The sequence below is a fragment of the Palaemon carinicauda genome, chromosome 14, assembly GCF_036898095.1.
Source record: "Palaemon carinicauda isolate YSFRI2023 chromosome 14, ASM3689809v2, whole genome shotgun sequence".
NCBI lineage: Eukaryota > Metazoa > Arthropoda > Malacostraca > Decapoda > Palaemonidae > Palaemon > Palaemon carinicauda.
Genome location: NC_090738.1, coordinates 44,318,078 through 44,336,108, shown reverse-complemented (window position 1 = coordinate 44,336,108; position 18,031 = coordinate 44,318,078). Strand labels below are relative to the sequence as shown.

General features: G+C 45.6%; 1 protein-coding gene across 3 annotated transcripts in view; it reads left to right on the top strand.

Annotated features, from left to right (window-relative positions):
• The window catches only part of LOC137653561 (ribitol-5-phosphate transferase FKTN-like), a 151,331-nt gene that overhangs the window by 114,206 nt on the left and 19,094 nt on the right, over positions 1-18,031 (top strand). For all 3 annotated transcript variants that reach the window (XM_068387066.1, XM_068387064.1, XM_068387065.1), the window contains exon 6: positions 2,533-2,627. In XM_068387066.1, the coding sequence (XP_068243167.1) occupies positions 2,533-2,627 (95 nt within the window). The remainder of the gene's footprint in view (positions 1-2,532; positions 2,628-18,031) is intronic.

Below are 18,031 nucleotides of genomic sequence, written 5' to 3'. Positions count from 1 at the left end.
GAGAGAAGTTCAAATCCATCAACAACATTGTGGATGGGTAAAAAAGCCAAAGCATTGAAGCATTTTACTTTCAATGCAAATTTTACACCAACAGGACTGACCTAAATGAAATAAACATCCTGAAATATCAGCACTTACGAACACTGAGGTGAAAGCATTGTGAATTGATGATTCAAAATCCATGATGCATTGGCTTGGTTAACTGTTTGAACGCAATTCAAAGATAGCTAAAAAAAAAAGTCTCCTGTAGGTAGCCTCTTGTTCATTTGGCAATAGTGCAAAAACGCGAGGGAAAGACCTTCCTTTCAAGAAGAAATGGATCATGAATAGCTGGGTCCAGAGATTGGGAGAAGCTTTAAAAGTTCTGTCACAAGACCATATGTTATTTGTAGATATATCATCTAATCGCGCTTCCGTTGCAAGTATTAAGATACGGTCCGAGTCCTCTACACCACTATCATACGCTAGGAAAAGTGATCCATCGGGAAGATATTTATAAGAATCTGAAAGAAAATAAAAAATATAGAAAATATGGGTGGAACTTTCGTGGGTGGAATTTTACATGGGTGAAATTTTTGTGGGTGGAATTTGGTGAGTAGAATTTTCGTGGGTGGAATTTTCGGACCACGAAAAAAACGGTGTCAGTTCCCCTACAAAAGTGTAAACAAACGGGAAAACCAATATATTATGTCTCTGATCATCCTTTGAATGGAAAGTAATATTTCTAATGTAAAGCTATCCATGTTTCCACTTTTTGCTATCCACTAATCATTAATCCTAACATATAGTTTTGCAATGGTCAATTTTATTCAAGGAATCTTCCCTTTTTATGAATGCAAGAAGTTATTAACTATTTGCCTTCTCATTAGCAGAAGTTTTGACTAAGGGGGAATGCCAAGATAACTCCATCAATCTCAGCCAGAGATATTACATCTCCTTAAGGTCAGACTCTGCTGGTCAGTTCTGTCTCTCCTGTAATACACACTTTAGGGTTGCTCCTTGTCTATGTTCCATTGGCGTACGTTCTAAGGGAGACTCGCCAAGATCTGATGGCAACCTGTATCAACTTTATGTTTTCAATTATGGTTGGTCATGAATGGCTGAAGCAAGGGACAGTGACAATGACCTAGAGACTGACCTTATATACATTTAATCATTGACCCAGCTTGGACCAGGATGGGCAAGGCAAGGGCTGCTGATGATTCAGAAGGTAGACCTATAGTCTCCCCCAAACCTCCCATCCCTGGCTCACAAGGATGGTGAGGTTGCAGACACTGCAAGAAACTATCGAACATGAGTGGGTTTTGAAACCCCCCTCTAATAGATTGCCATGCAGAGACATTTCCAATAGGCCACCGTTTTTGTGATTGTTCTTGCTTACTGTCAGTGGATGTCCTGCATATGCTTAATTCAGTAAATAGCAAATTTCACCCCTGCTTCTGCTATACTGGACCTTTCTCCATGGTTTCTTTTTTCTTCTCAGGATTTGTTGAAGTCTCTCTAACTCATTGAAATAGCCCATTATTGTTGCCTTTCCAGAGGTTTTGCCCATTTGCTATTTATGCATCGGGGATTGTTCTTGCTCTGACGGGGGTCCTTTTGCTGCTGACATTTTTTATATTTATAACCTCAAGAAAAAAATGAATTTTTAAACCAGATTGTTTATTTTCCATTAGATATCGTTTGCATAGTTTTTGGCCATTCCTGCCTTTTTCAGAGCAACGAAAGGAAAAATTAGTAGTGTATTCAGACAGGTGGGTGGACAGATATTCCTCCCACTCACCCATATCCCACCAGTGAACAACTGAACTCTCATGGGTCAAAGATTCCTTTATATAAGACATGGATTGTGTATACTGACTAGAAAAAATGCAATTGGATTCCTAACTTTTTGAGTGCCTTCTCCTCACCAAATGATTTGGCAGTTAAGCACCAGGATTTATACAAGATAAGAATTTACAATATTTCCACATTTTTTTCAACATATAGTTGAGTAAATTTTCATTCCATTAATATATACTGTTACATATTTTGTAAAATTTTCATGTATGTAAATGATAAAATAAAGAAAAATCTGGTAATTACTGGATGTAAAATATGTCCAGTGTCGCCGAAAGGACTAGAGAAATTGGACGTAAAATACGTCTAATGGCACCGAAGCGAGTATATAAATACTGTATGTTTAATGTTGCTAAAAGGGTTAAGATTTTATGTTTAATTAATGTTTACTATTACTTTTACTCGTAGTTTCATCGTTTTTACCTCATACACTTTTTGAGATTTTTTAAAGGGGATAATATTGATGACATGATGGTATACTATACAGTATTATAGTTTGGGAATGATCATTAAACAGCAAATGACATCAGTTAAGTTTATCATCACAGGAAATTATTTTACTGTCCTAATCATGGAGAAATGTGAAATCCTCAGAAATAGAAATTAAAGTTTGTATTTAAGAAATATTTTTTTAGTAGTATGTTGTTTATCTTTGTATGCATCGGTTATTATTATTTTCTGGATGTTTTGCAGATTCAAACACAAAGCCTGGAAACTTCTCGGTAAAGCAAAGACAATTTTGGATCAGCTGAAGGTTCCTTTCTGGCTCAGTAGTGGAACTTTGTTAGGTGAGTTAACATGTGTAGTATACATTTTACTCTGTTGACAATGAAGTGAAATACTGTACTCTACTGTAGTGGTTTATTGATGGTTAAGAACCCAATCTCCTGTACTTCTGTAATGTTTTCAGAATTGTTACTGGTTCTTTCAACCTCTAAATGAAAAAGATTAGACAACAGCAAGTGAAATATGGAAAATGAATGTAAAAAGAAACACAAAAAAATACAACACATTCTCAAAGGTGGCCATAAAGAAAATCAATACAGTATTGTTCATTCCCTTTCAAATACTAACATTTATTCAAGTTATTGATAAATGCTATGGGAAACAGATTGGACAGTAGAATATAATACTCAAGTGAAAAGTGGGCAAATTATCTTTGATTGCTGAAATGTTTCTGACTTGGTTTTAGGCCATTGCAGAAGGGATTGCTACTCTTGTAGATAGGTGTTTGATGTCTGAAATAAAGGGGAGACTTATGTTGGAAAACTAACTGTCTGACCCCTGGTTTTCTTAATGCCTCCTTCCTCATTCCTTTCTTGTTCCTCTCTGCTTATACGATATACCCGTGGGTGGACAGAGCCGAGCTGAGAACATGTAAACATTGTCAGCTGATTCAAGCTACCATTATCAAGGATAAGTTCATATATAGATGAAAAGTATTATTATTAATATAATTTCCAAACTTATTTAAACAACCTTATGATTAATAACAGTTTTCCTACAGTTTATTAAAAGCTATAATTAATGTCAGTTATCACTTGGATGTGTAAAAGGTTTGTTCTTCGTTCTGGGCTATAAAGAAAATGGTCTTTATTTTGGGCAATGTATGTTGGGAAAAATTGTCTACAATCGAGTTTATTTCATTTTTTTATTTATAAGCTTATATTAAGTAAAAAAGAATTTGTAATAACATCTGAGCATAAGTGAAACCTAGCTTTTAGGCCTACATAGATGGTTTATCGTTTTACCAATCATATTATACTTCAGATACGAGATAAATTAAGATTTGTCTTAGTTTTTAACTTTTCCAATCTAAAAGTCTTTCTATGCATTGATATACACAGTACTGTATTTATATTTAAGATATTTTCTTATTTATTAACTAATAAAGTACTGTATACTTATATTTTCTGGGCTTGAACCTGTGCCGGCCAGTGAATAAGCTCCTATTAGCACTTATTCTTAGGTAATTTACTGCTAAATATACCAGAGAAAAAATGTAAAGGAGTGCTAGGTTGACTAGCTCGCTCACCTATTGGTGTCGGTATGGAATTGGGCGTATAATCCAGAGGTCCCGCACCATTTAGATTCATCCACGACAAAGACCCCCAATAGAGGAGAGCCGTTCAACCTCACTCGGCACCACCAACTCTGCATCCGCTCAGAACCCAACTCCTTTTTAGCACGCCTGTGTGGTAACCCGCTAGTTTGTGCTCTCGTGTTTTTGCCTTATTTTCCTTGGATTATGGCTTCTACATCGGTTTCCCAGGAGACACCGTCTAAGTTAAGTACCAAGCTATGTTTTGCTGTGTTTTGAGCAATCTAGATCGTTTAATATTTAAGTTATAAGAGTTTATTCTCTTCGATCATCTCGGTCTTGCTCGATTCCGCTTACGGTTGGTACTCCTGTTTCGAGAGCTTTTAGTTTCACTCGCGGTGTTACTAAGTGTATTATTTTTATTATTAGTTTAATTTTTTATATGTTTTATAGTGGATATTCATTATTTAGCGTTTAGAGCCCTTGTGGTTCATATTTAGGGCCGATATCAGATTACGTATCGTAGGTGGCTTGCCGACCTTCGGCCATCAGGTTGTTGTCCTTCGGGATTTATTCATTATTTCGCATGCCTTGCCCTAATTTTTTATGTGTATATTTATATATTTTTCAACGCTATTACTTTTATAATGAATATTTGTGCTTATTACTCCGTATGATCTGTTTTGGTAGTGTTTGGGGATCGTCAGTTGGTAGCCCTGCTGCTCCGTGTCACGTGATCCTCCCCCAAGCTCCCCCTCTCGCTAGGTTGGTGGCTAGGCTTCTCTCCCCCCTCCCCTAGGGGACCGTTGTCTTCCCTTCCTACAGAGGGGGTAGTTCAGTGTTTATGGACTTTGTCCTCTCTCCGGGTGTCCCGGTGGTTTTGTCTCTGTCTAGACTGGTTGGCCACCGGTCAACAGAGTAGGAATCCCGGTGCACCCTATTTTATAATGTTCACCTATCACACTTTTAATTATGTTATACGAAAACCTCTGGGTTCTGTTGGTGGTTCTTATCTACGGTTCCGCCCCCCCTTATTTTATAACAGTTACTATGATTATATATGACAGATCACTACCCCGGAGTTCCTATATGTATTAGTTTATGGATGTACTTTTATATATCCCGGTCCGGGGCTTAACCTCGCTCCGGGAAGTCAGACACCATGTGTGTGTTAATTCTTTGTTGCATCCTTCTTTATGATCCCGGCTCGTCCGGAATGAATAGTTATACTCTAGTCTTAAGTTAGACTTATGTTTAGGCCCGGGTCCTCCGGACCCGCCCCTACTTAAGAGTATTACAGTTAAGCTCTAGTCTTAAGTTAGACTTATGTTTAGGCCCGGGTCCTCCGGACCCGCCCCTACTTAAGAGAATTACAGTTTCTCATATACTATTCTTTTTATAGATGGTTCATTGTCAGACGACGGCCTGTGCGGCTGTTCTTCACCAGCCTTGTGGCCATACGGTGTGTAGGTCTCACGCCCTCTGCGGAGTTCAGCTGGAAGACATCGTAGTCTGGCATCCTGATAATTGTATGGTCTGTTTTGACCTCATTACCACCCTTGGATCTGATTCGGTGAGTCCCGTTGGCTATGTTGTCTTTTCTAATTATTCTTACCTTTATTTGGTATACATACACTATTTAGTAAGATTTCTATGGTCTTTAAGGACCTCCGGGACTCTTCCTTTCTTTAATTCCCACTATTATTTCAGGCATCCCTGGAGCAGAAGACTGCGGCTCGGGCCACACTGAAAGTGTGGGTTGGGGGATTTGCCCGAAATGTGAAATCAAAGCAGCCTTACGTCCTCTCTGAAGACTACTGTGCAATGATTTACCCTAATGCCAAGTCTTCAGCCGCTGTGGCTAGAGCTGTTGCGGCACCCATCATTGCCGACATTGATGCCACTATTTCAGGATTCATCGATCAGGATCAAGATCAAGATATGTCTGATGCCCCCGGAGATCTGGAAGACAATGTTGCCTCCTTGAACTTGGATGTGGAACCCATGTTGTTAGATGATCCGGATGCAGGTAGGGTGGTAAGTGAGGCAGGTGTTACCGGCGCTGAGATTCCTATCCTCAGCCCCGCTCTTTCTTCTTCATCTGATCTCTCTTCTTTTCATGGTTTTTCTGGGGACCGCGATTCGTCTCACCGATCACACCCGGTTCCCCCCAAAGATAAATCTAAATCTAGAACTTTGCCAAAAGCTCGTAAGCCCCACAAGGCTTCCCATGGTTCTAAAACAAATACAAACCCATCATCTAAGGCTTCCGGCTCCTCCTCTAAGTCTCACGACCCGGGAGTACAATCCGCCACTTCTGCTCCTAACCCGGGCCTTTCCGAATCAGCCATGCTTCGCATTGTGTCGGAGATGCAATCTAAGATTGTGTCAGAAATGCAGGCCAAGATGGACACGATGTTTTCTAACATTGGTCAGAGACTTGGGGCATTAGAGCATGGTGCTCCGGAGCGAGTTCAAAGCTCTCTCATCCCGGATGCCTCTAAGCTTCCTCCGTTTACCAAGAATAACCCTTGGCGCATGGCTCTTCATTCCCCGTTCTCAGACGGGATGTTAACGTTGGAAGGTCTTGGTACTCGTCCACTAGAGGACTTTGAATTCTTTCCTCCGGGTCTCGCATTCCCGTTTCATGGTTATGCCAGGCTTACCGAGGAAGCTCTGGTTCGGCTGGATAAGGTCCCTAAAGAGACCGTCATTTTCCCAAAGGAACAAGCCCAATCTGTTTGGGCTAGGTTTCTAAATGACATAGGTTGCACCAATACCATGTTGACGCCTCATAAAAGTTCTTTTACAATGTTCCTAATGGACAAGAATACCGTGACTCCATGCGTCACTAAGATTGTAGAGCTTGCCTTTCAATACGCTCTGGAGGAGAAGCCCTTGCCTCCCATCCGAGAGGTAGATCCGATCTCCCTCCTTCTCCCTTCAGATAATGAGTGTTGGGACAATGTCCATACCACCTTTACTTCCGGCAAGCTGACAGCGGACTGTGCGTCAGTAATTTTTAGTGAACGGCTTCCCCGTCTCCCGGAATCCCTTATTAAACAGGAGTATGATTCCCGCCTACGTGTTGGTCGAACCTTGAACTTGGCCACTTCTACGGAGTCGATAGCCTTAACTTATGATACTGAGAGTATCTTTAAGTCTCTCAATAAGGCTACTTTGCAGTCTTTGTACTTTGACTTATATGACTTTGCTCTTGCTAAACGTAGGTGCCGCAAACACGTCCTGGCTGAGGCGACTATTAGGCACGAACCGAATAAACTTATCCGGTCCTCTTGTTGGGGCCCAAATCTTTTCCCTGAGGATCTTGTAGAGGAAGTCTTGACAGAAGCTACAAGAGTTAATCAGAGCCTTAAAGCCCGTTGGGGTTTGACTCCTAAGAGGAAATATGATCCCGCAAGTTACCAAGCCCGTGGTAGGAAGAAGCTCCGCCCGTATACCTCCACTCAGTTCCGGCAACAGCAAAGTAGCTCGTCCGTTTTCCGGCAGCCTCTCCCACCATCTCCTGCTGTTCCTGCACAGCCTTCCACCTCTCAGGCTCCTTCCTCGGACGACTACGTCACCGTTCTGCTCCCTAAGAGCCAGCTTCCCGGTGCCTCCACCACCTCTCCAGCCTTCAACCAATCTTATGAAGCTCAAAGCTCTTCCCAGGGTTATAACAGAGGTAGAGGCTACCACCGTGGTTCATACCAGAACAGAGGTAGGGGTAGATTCTTTCGCAAAGGAAAGAACTTCCGAGGCGGACGTGGAGGCAACTCCTCAAGCCAATACTGAGGTGCAGCGGGTAGGGGGGAGGCTTTATGCCTTCCGCAACAAATGGAGGTTCAGTCCCTGGGCTTTCAGTATCATCTCCAAGGGACTGGGGTGGAGTTGGATTCAAGGACCTCCTCCACCGAACAGATTTCATCAGCATTCCACTCCGGACCTAGTCGAGTTTGTCCAGGACCTGTTACAAAAGAACGCCATACAAGAAACGAAACACCTGAAGTTTCAGGGTCGGCTGTTCAGTGTCCCGAAGAAGGATTCGGACAAGAGAAGAGTGATTCTAGACCTATCCCTTCTCAACTTGTCCATTCAATGCGACAAGTTTCGAATGCTTACCGTCTCGCAGGTGCGGACCTTACTTCCCCGTGGGGCCGTCACCACCTCTATCGATCTTACAGACGCCTATTATCACGTTCCGATAGCGAGACACTTCCGTCCGTATTTAGGCTTCCGCCTAGGAAACAAAAATTACTCCTTCAAGGTGATGCCTTTCGGGCTCAACATCGCCCCAAGGATCTTCACAAAGTTAGCAGAAGTTGCTGTTCAGGAACTCAGAAATCAAGGGATTCAAGTAGTAGCCTATCTGGACGACTGGCTCATTTGGTCAGACACCTCCCAAAATTGCCTAAAAGCCACTCACAAAGTCATCCAATACCTTCAATCTCTAGGCTTTCAGATCAACTTCAAGAAGTCCCGTCTTCTTCCGAAATCAAAGTTCCAATGGCTCGGCCTGCAATGGGATCTTATATCTCACACTCTGTGTCTTCCCAAACCCAAGAGGTTAGAGATTGCAACGAACACCAAACGCTTTCTCAAAGACAAAGTGAGTTCCAGACGACTCCAAGAGAGGATCCTAGGGTCCCTTCAATTTGCTTCAGTGACGGATCTACTTCTGAAAGCGAAGTTGAAAGATATCAATCGTGTCTGGCGTTCGAGGGCGAATCGGAAGCTCCGGGACAGGAAAGTCCGCCTTCCTCCCATTCTCCGGGAAAGACTTCTACCTTGGACAAAGGCCAGCAATCTGTCAAAGTCAGTTCCCCTTCGATTTCCGCCTCCGAAGTTAATCATTCACACGGACGCATCCCTATCAGGTTGGGGAGGCTATTCTCAGCACAAGAAAGTTCAAGGTCTTTGGTCTCCCTTATTCCGCCAATTTCACATCAATGTGCTGGAGGCCATGGCAGTTCTACTAACCCTGAAACGTCTCTCTCCATCCAAGAGACAACACCTTCGTCTGGTTCTCGACAGCGAAGTGGTGGTCCGCTGCCTCAACAGAGGCGGATCAAAATCAGGGCCTCTGAACCATGTTCTAGTAGCCATATTCTCCCTAGCAGCCTCGAACCGTTGGCACCTTTCAGCTGTCCACCTGGCGGGAGTCCGGAACGTAGTTGCAGACGCCCTGTCCCGGACCTACCCTCTAGAGTCGGAATGGTCACTCGATCAAAAGTCATTCCGGTGGATTCTCTCTCGGGTTCCGGGTCTCCAAGTAGACCTCTTCGCCACGGAGTCCAACCACAAATTGAGAGTATATGTTGCTCCCAATCTAGACCCTCAGGCCTACGCCACAGACGCCATGTCACAGAATTGGGACAACTGGGAAAGGATTTATCTCTTTCCCCCGGTGAATCTTTTACTGAAAGTCCTAGACAAACTGAGATCCTTCAAGGGACGAGTAGCCTTGGTCGCACCCAACTGGCCCAAGAGCAATTGGTACCCTCTCCTGCGAGAGTTGAGACTACATCCTCACCCGATACCCAATCCGGTTCTGTCTCAGATAGTACAAACACGCGTTGTGTACGCTTTCTCAAACATTCAGAGCGCCCTAACTTTATGGACTTCATGAAGTTTGCGGCCATGCATGGTGCCAATATCGATCCTCAAAACACCCTGTTCCTAGAATCAGATAAACGGGATTCCACCATCCGCCAATATGATTCTGCAGTGAAAAAGTTGGCTAAATTTCTGATAGACTCAGACGTACACTGTATGAACTTGAACCTTACAGTCACTTTCTTTAGAACTTTATTAGAATCAGGTCTGGCAGCCAATACTATCACCACTATTAAATCTGCTTTGAAAAAGATCTTCCTAGTGGGTTTTAACATAGACTTAACCGACTCTTTGTTAGCTTCAATTCCGAAAGCCTGTGCCAGACTGAAACCGGTTACCCGTCCTACCCCGGTTACCTGGTTCCTTAATGATGTGCTCAAATTGGCTTCTGATACCATTAACAGTTCTTGTGATTATATTCCCCTTCTCAGGAAAACACTTTTCCTTGTGAGTTTGGCTTCCGGGGCAAGAATTTCTGAACTGGCAGCTTTGTCAAGAGACCCGGGTCATATTGAGTTCCTTCCTTCGGGAGAGGTCCTTCTTTCACCTAACAAATTCTTTTTAGCTAAGAACGAAGACCCTCAGAACAGATGGTCCTCCTGGAAAATTGTTCCCCTCACGCAAGATCCGTCTCTGTGCCCTGTTACTACTCTTAAGTCTTATTTATCCCGGACCTCCTCTAACTCCTCCGGGCCTCTATTCGTTAGAGAACAAGGCGGTACCATTACCATTAAAGGGATCAGGCAACAAATTTTGTATTTTATTAAACAAGCTAACCCTGACTCTTTTCCTCTTGCACATGATATTAGAGCAGTTGCTACTTCGGTGAACTTTTTTCACCACATGAATTTTACGGATCTTTCTAGGTACACAGGGTGGAAGTCACCGTCAGTGTTCAAGAAACACTATCTTAAACATTTGGAAGCCCTTAAATTTCCTACGGTAGCTGCAGGGAGCGTAGTTACCCCCAGGTAACTCACATGTTAATTCCTTGTCATTTTATCTCTCCCCCTTACCTGCCTCATTTATACCCTATTTGTATTCGTTGGTTTCGCACCGGGTTACTATGCCTATATTTGTTAAATTTTTGACTCCCGAGTATCTGTATATATCATCACTCACGACATTTTTATACCTTACCTTTTTTGTCAATTGTTCTACCAAGTGGATTTATGTTCCTTTTAAGGTACCTTTTTGGGCTCAAGCCATGTCGTCATGATGGAAGTTCCTTAAAGGCAGCTTCCTAGGGTATATTACAACTACAGCGATATTCCCAGAGAATTTACCTTCAGGTACCCTGAATTCTAACTCCTGGAGCGAGTATCCCTAAGAAAGACCTTAGGGATATCGTAAATATCAGTGGACGTATTCTTGACACGCCTCATAGCAATCTATACCCCGAATAGAGTTAACACTTCGTAGGGGTAAAATGGCAAGAAAACGAAAACGATAAGAAAGGGGGGGAGCCGTTCATAAGGCATCCCTCCTCCCCGTTTCGAAAGCGTGCCCTGCGCCGCTCACGGCGCCATCTGTATTCCTTTTTGCGTAGCTCTACGACTCGGTGTATTTTCCCTGTTTACTACCCAATCTTGGAATTTTCTCGTTAATAATGCTTTCTCCAACTTCTTCTGCCTCGGATAAGTTGAGTATTATTTCTTTTATGTATAAATGTAGGCTCTTGGTTAAAATTAAAGTTATTAAAAGAGTTATCTTTGATACAAGAGCTGTTGCCTGCTGGAGGCATCATGGATGCTGTCGCTCGCTAGAATAGGATTTATTTGTTAGCAAGAGCGACGTTCCCAGCCCCCTTTGCGCTTAAATATTAGCTACTCAGCTTATTTAGGAATTCTGTTATGATGCGATAGTAATGTGCCTGGCGAAATTACCAAGGCTACCAACACTAGTCTTCGTAGGCTAGTTGTTGGCCTATGTACTTCCTGCATGATAATTAGTCTTCCAAATGTGAAATTATTGCTTTAAGCGTTAGGCAACGTTATACATATTAGTCCTTTTCGAGTACCTTCCAAGATAGTATTGATGTGAGTTTCGGTGAATTAGGTAATCGATTCTCTTAGTGCCTAGGCTAGGTTGTCTTAGGTCATTATAATATTATCTGTTCCCCGTTTGCTCCCTTCTCTTAGGGGAAGGGGCAAACCCTTTCCCTCTGTTTAAGCCTTAGGCTTAACTCTAGTGGTTTATTTGAATTAATCTTCAAATATATCTATGCTGGGGTAGTACTGTACCTTCCCGTTCCAACAGTATTGGTTCAGAGGGTGACAGTACAACAGTGTTTAGTCTGAGCCCGGTTTGTCTGGCATGGGGCAGAGTCTCCCTTGCCGATTGACTCGGGCACTAAGGGTTCCCCCCTTAGTCCACCTTGTTGGGTTCCAGTAGTGATCCCTTTACTCGGTGACTCATCAGACTGTCCTTGCCGTTCCGGTCTCGGGATATGTTCCCTTTTCTGGAAAGGCAATTCCTTCCTTGCCGTGGTTCGTGGGAGGCAGCCAGTAGTGCCGGCCTCCCTCTCGGGTCTTTCTCTAACTGAGATGAACTGTCTTAGTTGGGAATGACCCTTAACCAAGGTAAGGTTGGATAGGACCCTCTGTCCTTCCCTTCTCTTTTTCCGTTCATTGTGTCAGTCGTCTGCATCCTTGCCTAGCCTAGGTTGGGATGAGGAACTGACGTGGTCTCCTGTCGGCCGGCAAAGTGTGCCGACCGGCAGAGACCATTACTGTGAGTGCTGCCCGGTCCTTTCTTGGTCCCTCTATCGCTGCCGTCTGAAAATTCAGTAGGCAGCGGTTAGGAAGCTTGACTTAGTGTCTTCCCCTTCCTTTCGGCACTCTTTCGGGTGCCGGGCTCAGAGACTTATAGTCTCTTAACCCGGCACTCACTCTTTTGTCTTAGTATGTGTTGTCCTTGCCGTCTGCCGGCCTACAGGCCGGCCGTCGGTGGGGAGGGGTGTTCTCCAGTTCTCTTGCTGTCGGTCGGCGTTGGGTGTATACCTTTGCCGGCCGGTCTATTACTCATCTGCCGGCCACTACAAGTGGGGCCGGCAGCCGAGTGCTGCCTAGTGTGTGGGGGCCAGCCGGCAGGGTTTGTTTACTGCTGCCGGCCGGCCCGCGACACTGCCCAGTCAGCCGGCCACTAAATATGATGGCCGGCAACTCAGTGCAAACCGGGTGGCTACGGTCTGGCAACCACTGCCGGCCGGTTCAGGCATGGGTTCTGGAGTTCTCCCCAATAAAGGTGATCTGATGTTGTGTACTTGAGATCTACCTTTCGAAAACAAGGGGGGGGGGTGCTGAGCGGCAATAGCCGGCTGGCACACCACCCTCAGGTACTGTATCAGTCCTCTCTTGGTGGTATATTCAACCAAGGGAGTTCATGATGTAGTAGGTTACAACACTGTCTTTTCTATCTTACTTGTGTTACTGGTATAATCACCTGGTGTCGCCTTACAAGGATAAAAGATAATTCTTTTATTCCTGGCCAGAATGGTATTATTTTACCTTAGGTGTGAGCTACACCTAATTTCCTTTGGAAATACGTTCTCTGGTTATTCTAGTAAAGACTAACTATGTGACTTGGCCGGTGGGCTTCCACAGGTGTTTGTGTGGGTTTCACAAGTAGGTGTCTTTCCCTTATTCTTTTGTTGAATACTCATTTGTTACATGTGAATTAAAATTCACTTGATATTCATGGAAATTTTTCTTCTTTTACAGGAGGAGCATCCGAAGTGTGATAGTGTCTTCTGCAATGTCCGCAGTAAGAACTTTTGCGGACATACCTCGTGTAGGAGGCACGCAGCTTGTGCAGCCTCCAATGATGAACATCGTTACTGGGATCCGCAGGTATGTGCTGTATGTACTAACCTGCTATCAGAGGCTTTTGAATCCCCTAGGTCGGCGGAGTCAAGAGATGCAGCGAGGGAGAGGCTTCGTGTATGGGTAAGGGGTTTTCAGAAAAACACCACTGGACCTTATCTTCCTAACGAGAAGATGAGGGCATACCTTTTTCCCAAGGCTTCCCCTGATGCTGTTGTTCCCCAGCCTCGGCCGGAGATCCCTCTGATCCAGATCCCAGTGGAGGAGGATGTCGCTGACGCCTTGCAGGACATCCAGTTGGACGACAAGATGTCCGACTTGTCTGATCGTGCGGAGCAGGATCTCCTCGCAGAGGGCGAGGAGCAAGATCGAGATCCTATTGCTGTGGAGGAAGAGGTTCCCGTTTCATCAGACGTGCCGGTTCAGGTCCCTGAACCTATCCCCTCTACCTCGTCCGCTCTTCCAGCAGAGCTTGGACAGGCTCTCTCTTCCATCGTTGGTATGATCCAACAGATGCAGAGGGAGAATAATCAGAAGGCCGCTACTTTGGAGCTCCAGATGCAGAAGATCACAGCATCACGCGGACCTCCAAAGAAGCTCAACGTTAAGGACCTTCCTCTGTGCTCGGATGCCAACCCGTGGAGATATGCCGAGCACATGCCGATGACGATTGGGAAGATCGTCATGTCGGAGAAACTGGGTTCAGTTCCCCTTGAGGAGGTGGAATTCTGGCCCAGTAGAGGGGCCTACCCGGACTGCTATGTCCGTTTGAAGAAGGAGCCGGCTTCGAAGGAGGAGACGGAACCAAAGGAAGTGATTATCCTAGATCACTCCAAGGCTCAAGCCACCTTGACAGCTGCTTTAAAGGAGAGGGGGTTCTCAAACTCGAAGGTTGCCGCCTTGAGCAAGAAACACCCCTCCTTTGTATCCTCCCCGGCTAGGGCCTTCCCCTTTATGCAAAAGGGGTTTGCGGCCGTCATCAAGGCAGTTGAAGCTGGCAAGCCGTGCCCGTCTTTGGAGGAATGTAAACCTCTATCGCTGGCATTGCCAATGGATAACAAGGACTGGAAGGAGGTGCACCTTACTTTCTCGGTTGGGAAGTTAGACGCCGACATTGCAGGACAGCAGTTCGGCGAAAACCTTCCCAAGTTGTCGGAATTCCTTCTTCGGAGGGAATTGGACACAAAGGAGCGCCTGGCAGCCTCGATGTCTCTCCAGACCAACATGGAGACGATGGCTAGCGACCCCAAGATGCCAGAGATGTTCATGGTTATGGCCAAAATCCATCTGGCCACAGTAACCAAGGACCTCTATTGCTTTGTTAAAGCAAGGAGAGCCTGTAGGGAGTTTGTGTTTGCCTCGGCCACAGTGAGGCACGAACCCAAGAGGCTAATTTCATCTAACATCTGGGGTAAGGATCTCTTTCCCAAGGACGTGGTCAAAGAGATCGTGGACAAGGCTGCCACTGAGAACCGCAATCTTCTCCTGAAGTGGGGCCTGTCCCTTAAGAGGAAGTCTTCTCCGGATGAGGGCCCTCAGCCGAAAGGAAAGGCGAAGAAGTCAAGGTTTTCCTCCCGTCCAGCCAAGTCCTTCAAACAGCAAAGACCACAGCAGCAACAGCCAGCTTTGCCTCCGGTTCCACAACTGGTAGCCCAGACCCCGACCACCTTCCAATGGGTTCCCCAAGCAATGTCATCAGCTTCCCCTGCATTCAATCCCGTGTTCGAGGGACAGTCGACCACGTTTCGTGCAAGACCCAGAGGAGCAGCTAGAGGGTCATCAAGACGCCCCTCTAGGGGACGAGGATTCAGAGGTGGTCGCGGCCAGGGAGGCAAGACTGCAGGACAGTCAAAGTGAAGTGTCGCCGGTAGGTGGGAGACTTCAGTATTTCCGGGATCGCTGGACCTTCGATCCCTGGGCCCACAGCCTTCTCAAAAATGGACTGGGTTGGAGTTGGTACAGTACTCCGCCCCTGTGCCCTCAATTTTTCCAACACTCCACCCCCGTTTTGGAGGAGTACATCCAAGATCTGTTGGAGAAAAAGGTGATCAGGAGGGTAAAGTCCATCAAGTTCCAAGGGAGGCTGTTTTGTGTTCCCAAGAAAGACTCGGAGAAACTCAGAGTCATTCTGGACTTGTCACCACTCAACAAGTTCATAGTGAACCACAAGTTCAAAATGTTAACGTTACAACACATAAGGGCCTTACTGCCCAAGAGGGCATATACCGTCTCCATCGACTTGTCAGACGCATATTGGCACGTTCCAATAAGTCGTCGTCTCTCCCCCTACCTAGGATTCAAGCTACAACAAAAACTTTACGCTTTCAGGGCGATGCCCTTCGGACTAAACATAGCCCCAAGGATCTTTACGAAGCTTGCGAGCGCAGCTCTCAAACAGTTACGCCTAAAAGGGTTCCAGGTAGTAGCCTACCTGGACGATTGGTTGGTGTGGGCAGCATCCAGAGCAGAATGCTTGCAAGCTTCCCTACAAGTGATTCAGTTCCTGGAATATCTAGGCTTCATGATCAACAGAAAGAAGTCTCGTCTTTCTCCAGCTCAGAGGTTCCAGTGGTTGGGAATTCACTGGGATTTAGTGTCACACCGTCTTTCCATCCCGATGTCAAAGAGGAAGGAAATAGCAGGGTCTGTCAGGAGACTTCTAGGTTCCGAGAGGATATCAAGACGCGAACAAGAGAGGGTTTTGGGCTCTCTTCAGTTTGCATCAGTAACAGACCCTGTGCTAAGAGCACAGCTAAAAGATGCAGCGGGAGTATGGAGAACCTTTGCATCGAAAGAGCGAAGGGACGTAAAGAGACCGGTCCCACTTCGGCTACGTTCTCTTCTCAGACCGTGGTCTCAAGCCAGTCGTCTAAAGAGGTCTCTACCTCTTCAGCCACCCCCCCCGTCAGTGACAATCCACACAGACGCCTCAAAGGTAGGGTGGGGGGGTCACTCCCATCGGAAAAAAGTGCAAGGAATCTGGTCCAAGCTATTTGGGACCTTTCACATAAACTTTCTAGAAGCTATGGCAGTACTTCTGACCCTGAAGAAAGTATCCCCACGTCACTCGATCCACGTAAGGTTGGTACTGGACAGCGAGGTGGTTGTGAAATGTCTGAATCGGCGGGGATCGAGATCCCCACCTCTCAACCAGGTGATGTTAGCCATATTCCGACTGGCGGAGAAGAAGAAGTGGCACCTGTCAGCAGTTCACCTTCAAGGAGTCCGGAATGTGACCGCGGACGCTCTATCCAGGGTAACACCGATAGAGACAGAATGGTCCCTAGACGCAGGATCATTCTCTTTCATCTTGAGTCAAGTCCCAGAACTGCAGATAGACCTCTTCGCGACGAAGGACAACAAGAAGCTGCCGAAATATGTGTCCCCATATGTGGACCCCGCGGCAGAAGCAATAGATGCGATGTCCCTCGATTGGAACAGATGGTCCAGGATCTACCTGTTTCCCCCTCACAATCTGATGTTGAGGGTCCTCAACAAACTGAGATCCTTCAAGGGAGTAGCAGCAATAGTGGCCCACAAGTGGCCGAACAGTGTATGGTTCCCTCTGGCTCTGGAACTACGACTGAAGTTCCTACCACTCCCGGACCCAGTTCTGTCCCAGCAAGTCCAGAAGTCGACTGTCTTCGCTTCATTACAGAAGACCCGAACCCTGCAGCTCATGATTTTCTCTCCCTAGCGGTGAAGAAACGGTTCGGAATCTCGAAAGATAGTACTGTATCGACTTCCTGGAAGAATACAAGTGTAAGTCTACTAGGAGGCAGTACGAATCTGCATGGAAGAAATGGGTAGCCTTTGTCAAAGATAAGAACCCGCACGAGATCTCTACGGAGTTCTGCCTATCCTTCTTCATTCACCTCCACGGACAGGGGCTGGCGGCGAACACAATTTCTACATGTAAGTCAGCTCTAACAAGACCCATTCTATATGCCTTCCAGGTAGACCTCGCTAACGAAATGTTTAATAAGATCCCAAAGGCCTGTGCTAGGCTTAGACCATCAGCTCCTCCAAAGCCTATTTCATGGTCATTAGACAAAGTCCTTCATTTTGCCTCACTACTAGATAATGAGGAATGTGCGTTGAAGGACCTGACTCAAAAAGTGATCTTCCTTTTTGCCCTTGCTTCTGGGGCCAGAGTTAGTGAGATTGTGGCCCTCTCGAGAGAGGAGGGCCGAGTTCAGTTCCTGGATGGGGGAGAACTGAACCTGTTTCCGGACCCTACGTTTCTCGCTAAGAACGAGTTGCCCACCAACAGGTGGGGTCCCTGGAGAATCTGCCCTCTGAAAGAAGATGCATCTCTATGTCCCGTAGAATGCCTTAAGGTCTATCTTCGTAGAACTTCAGACTTCCATGGGGGCCAACTATTCAGAGGAGAAACATCGGGCTCGAATTTATCTTTAAATCAACTTAGGGCGAAAATTACATATTTTATTCGCAGAGCGGATCCTGACAGTTCACCCGCAGGTCATGATCCGAGGAAAGTTGCTTCATCTTTAAACTTCTTTAATTTTATGGATTTTGAACACCTTCGTTCATACACTGGCTGGAAGTCTTCCAGGGTATTCTTTCGCCACTATGCTAAGCAAGTGGAGCAGCTAAAGAGGTCTGTGGTAGCAGTTGGTTGCGTCGTTAACCCTGCTGTTTAACTCTGCGAGGAACAGCGGAATCATTTGGGACTTGGATTCTTGGGTGA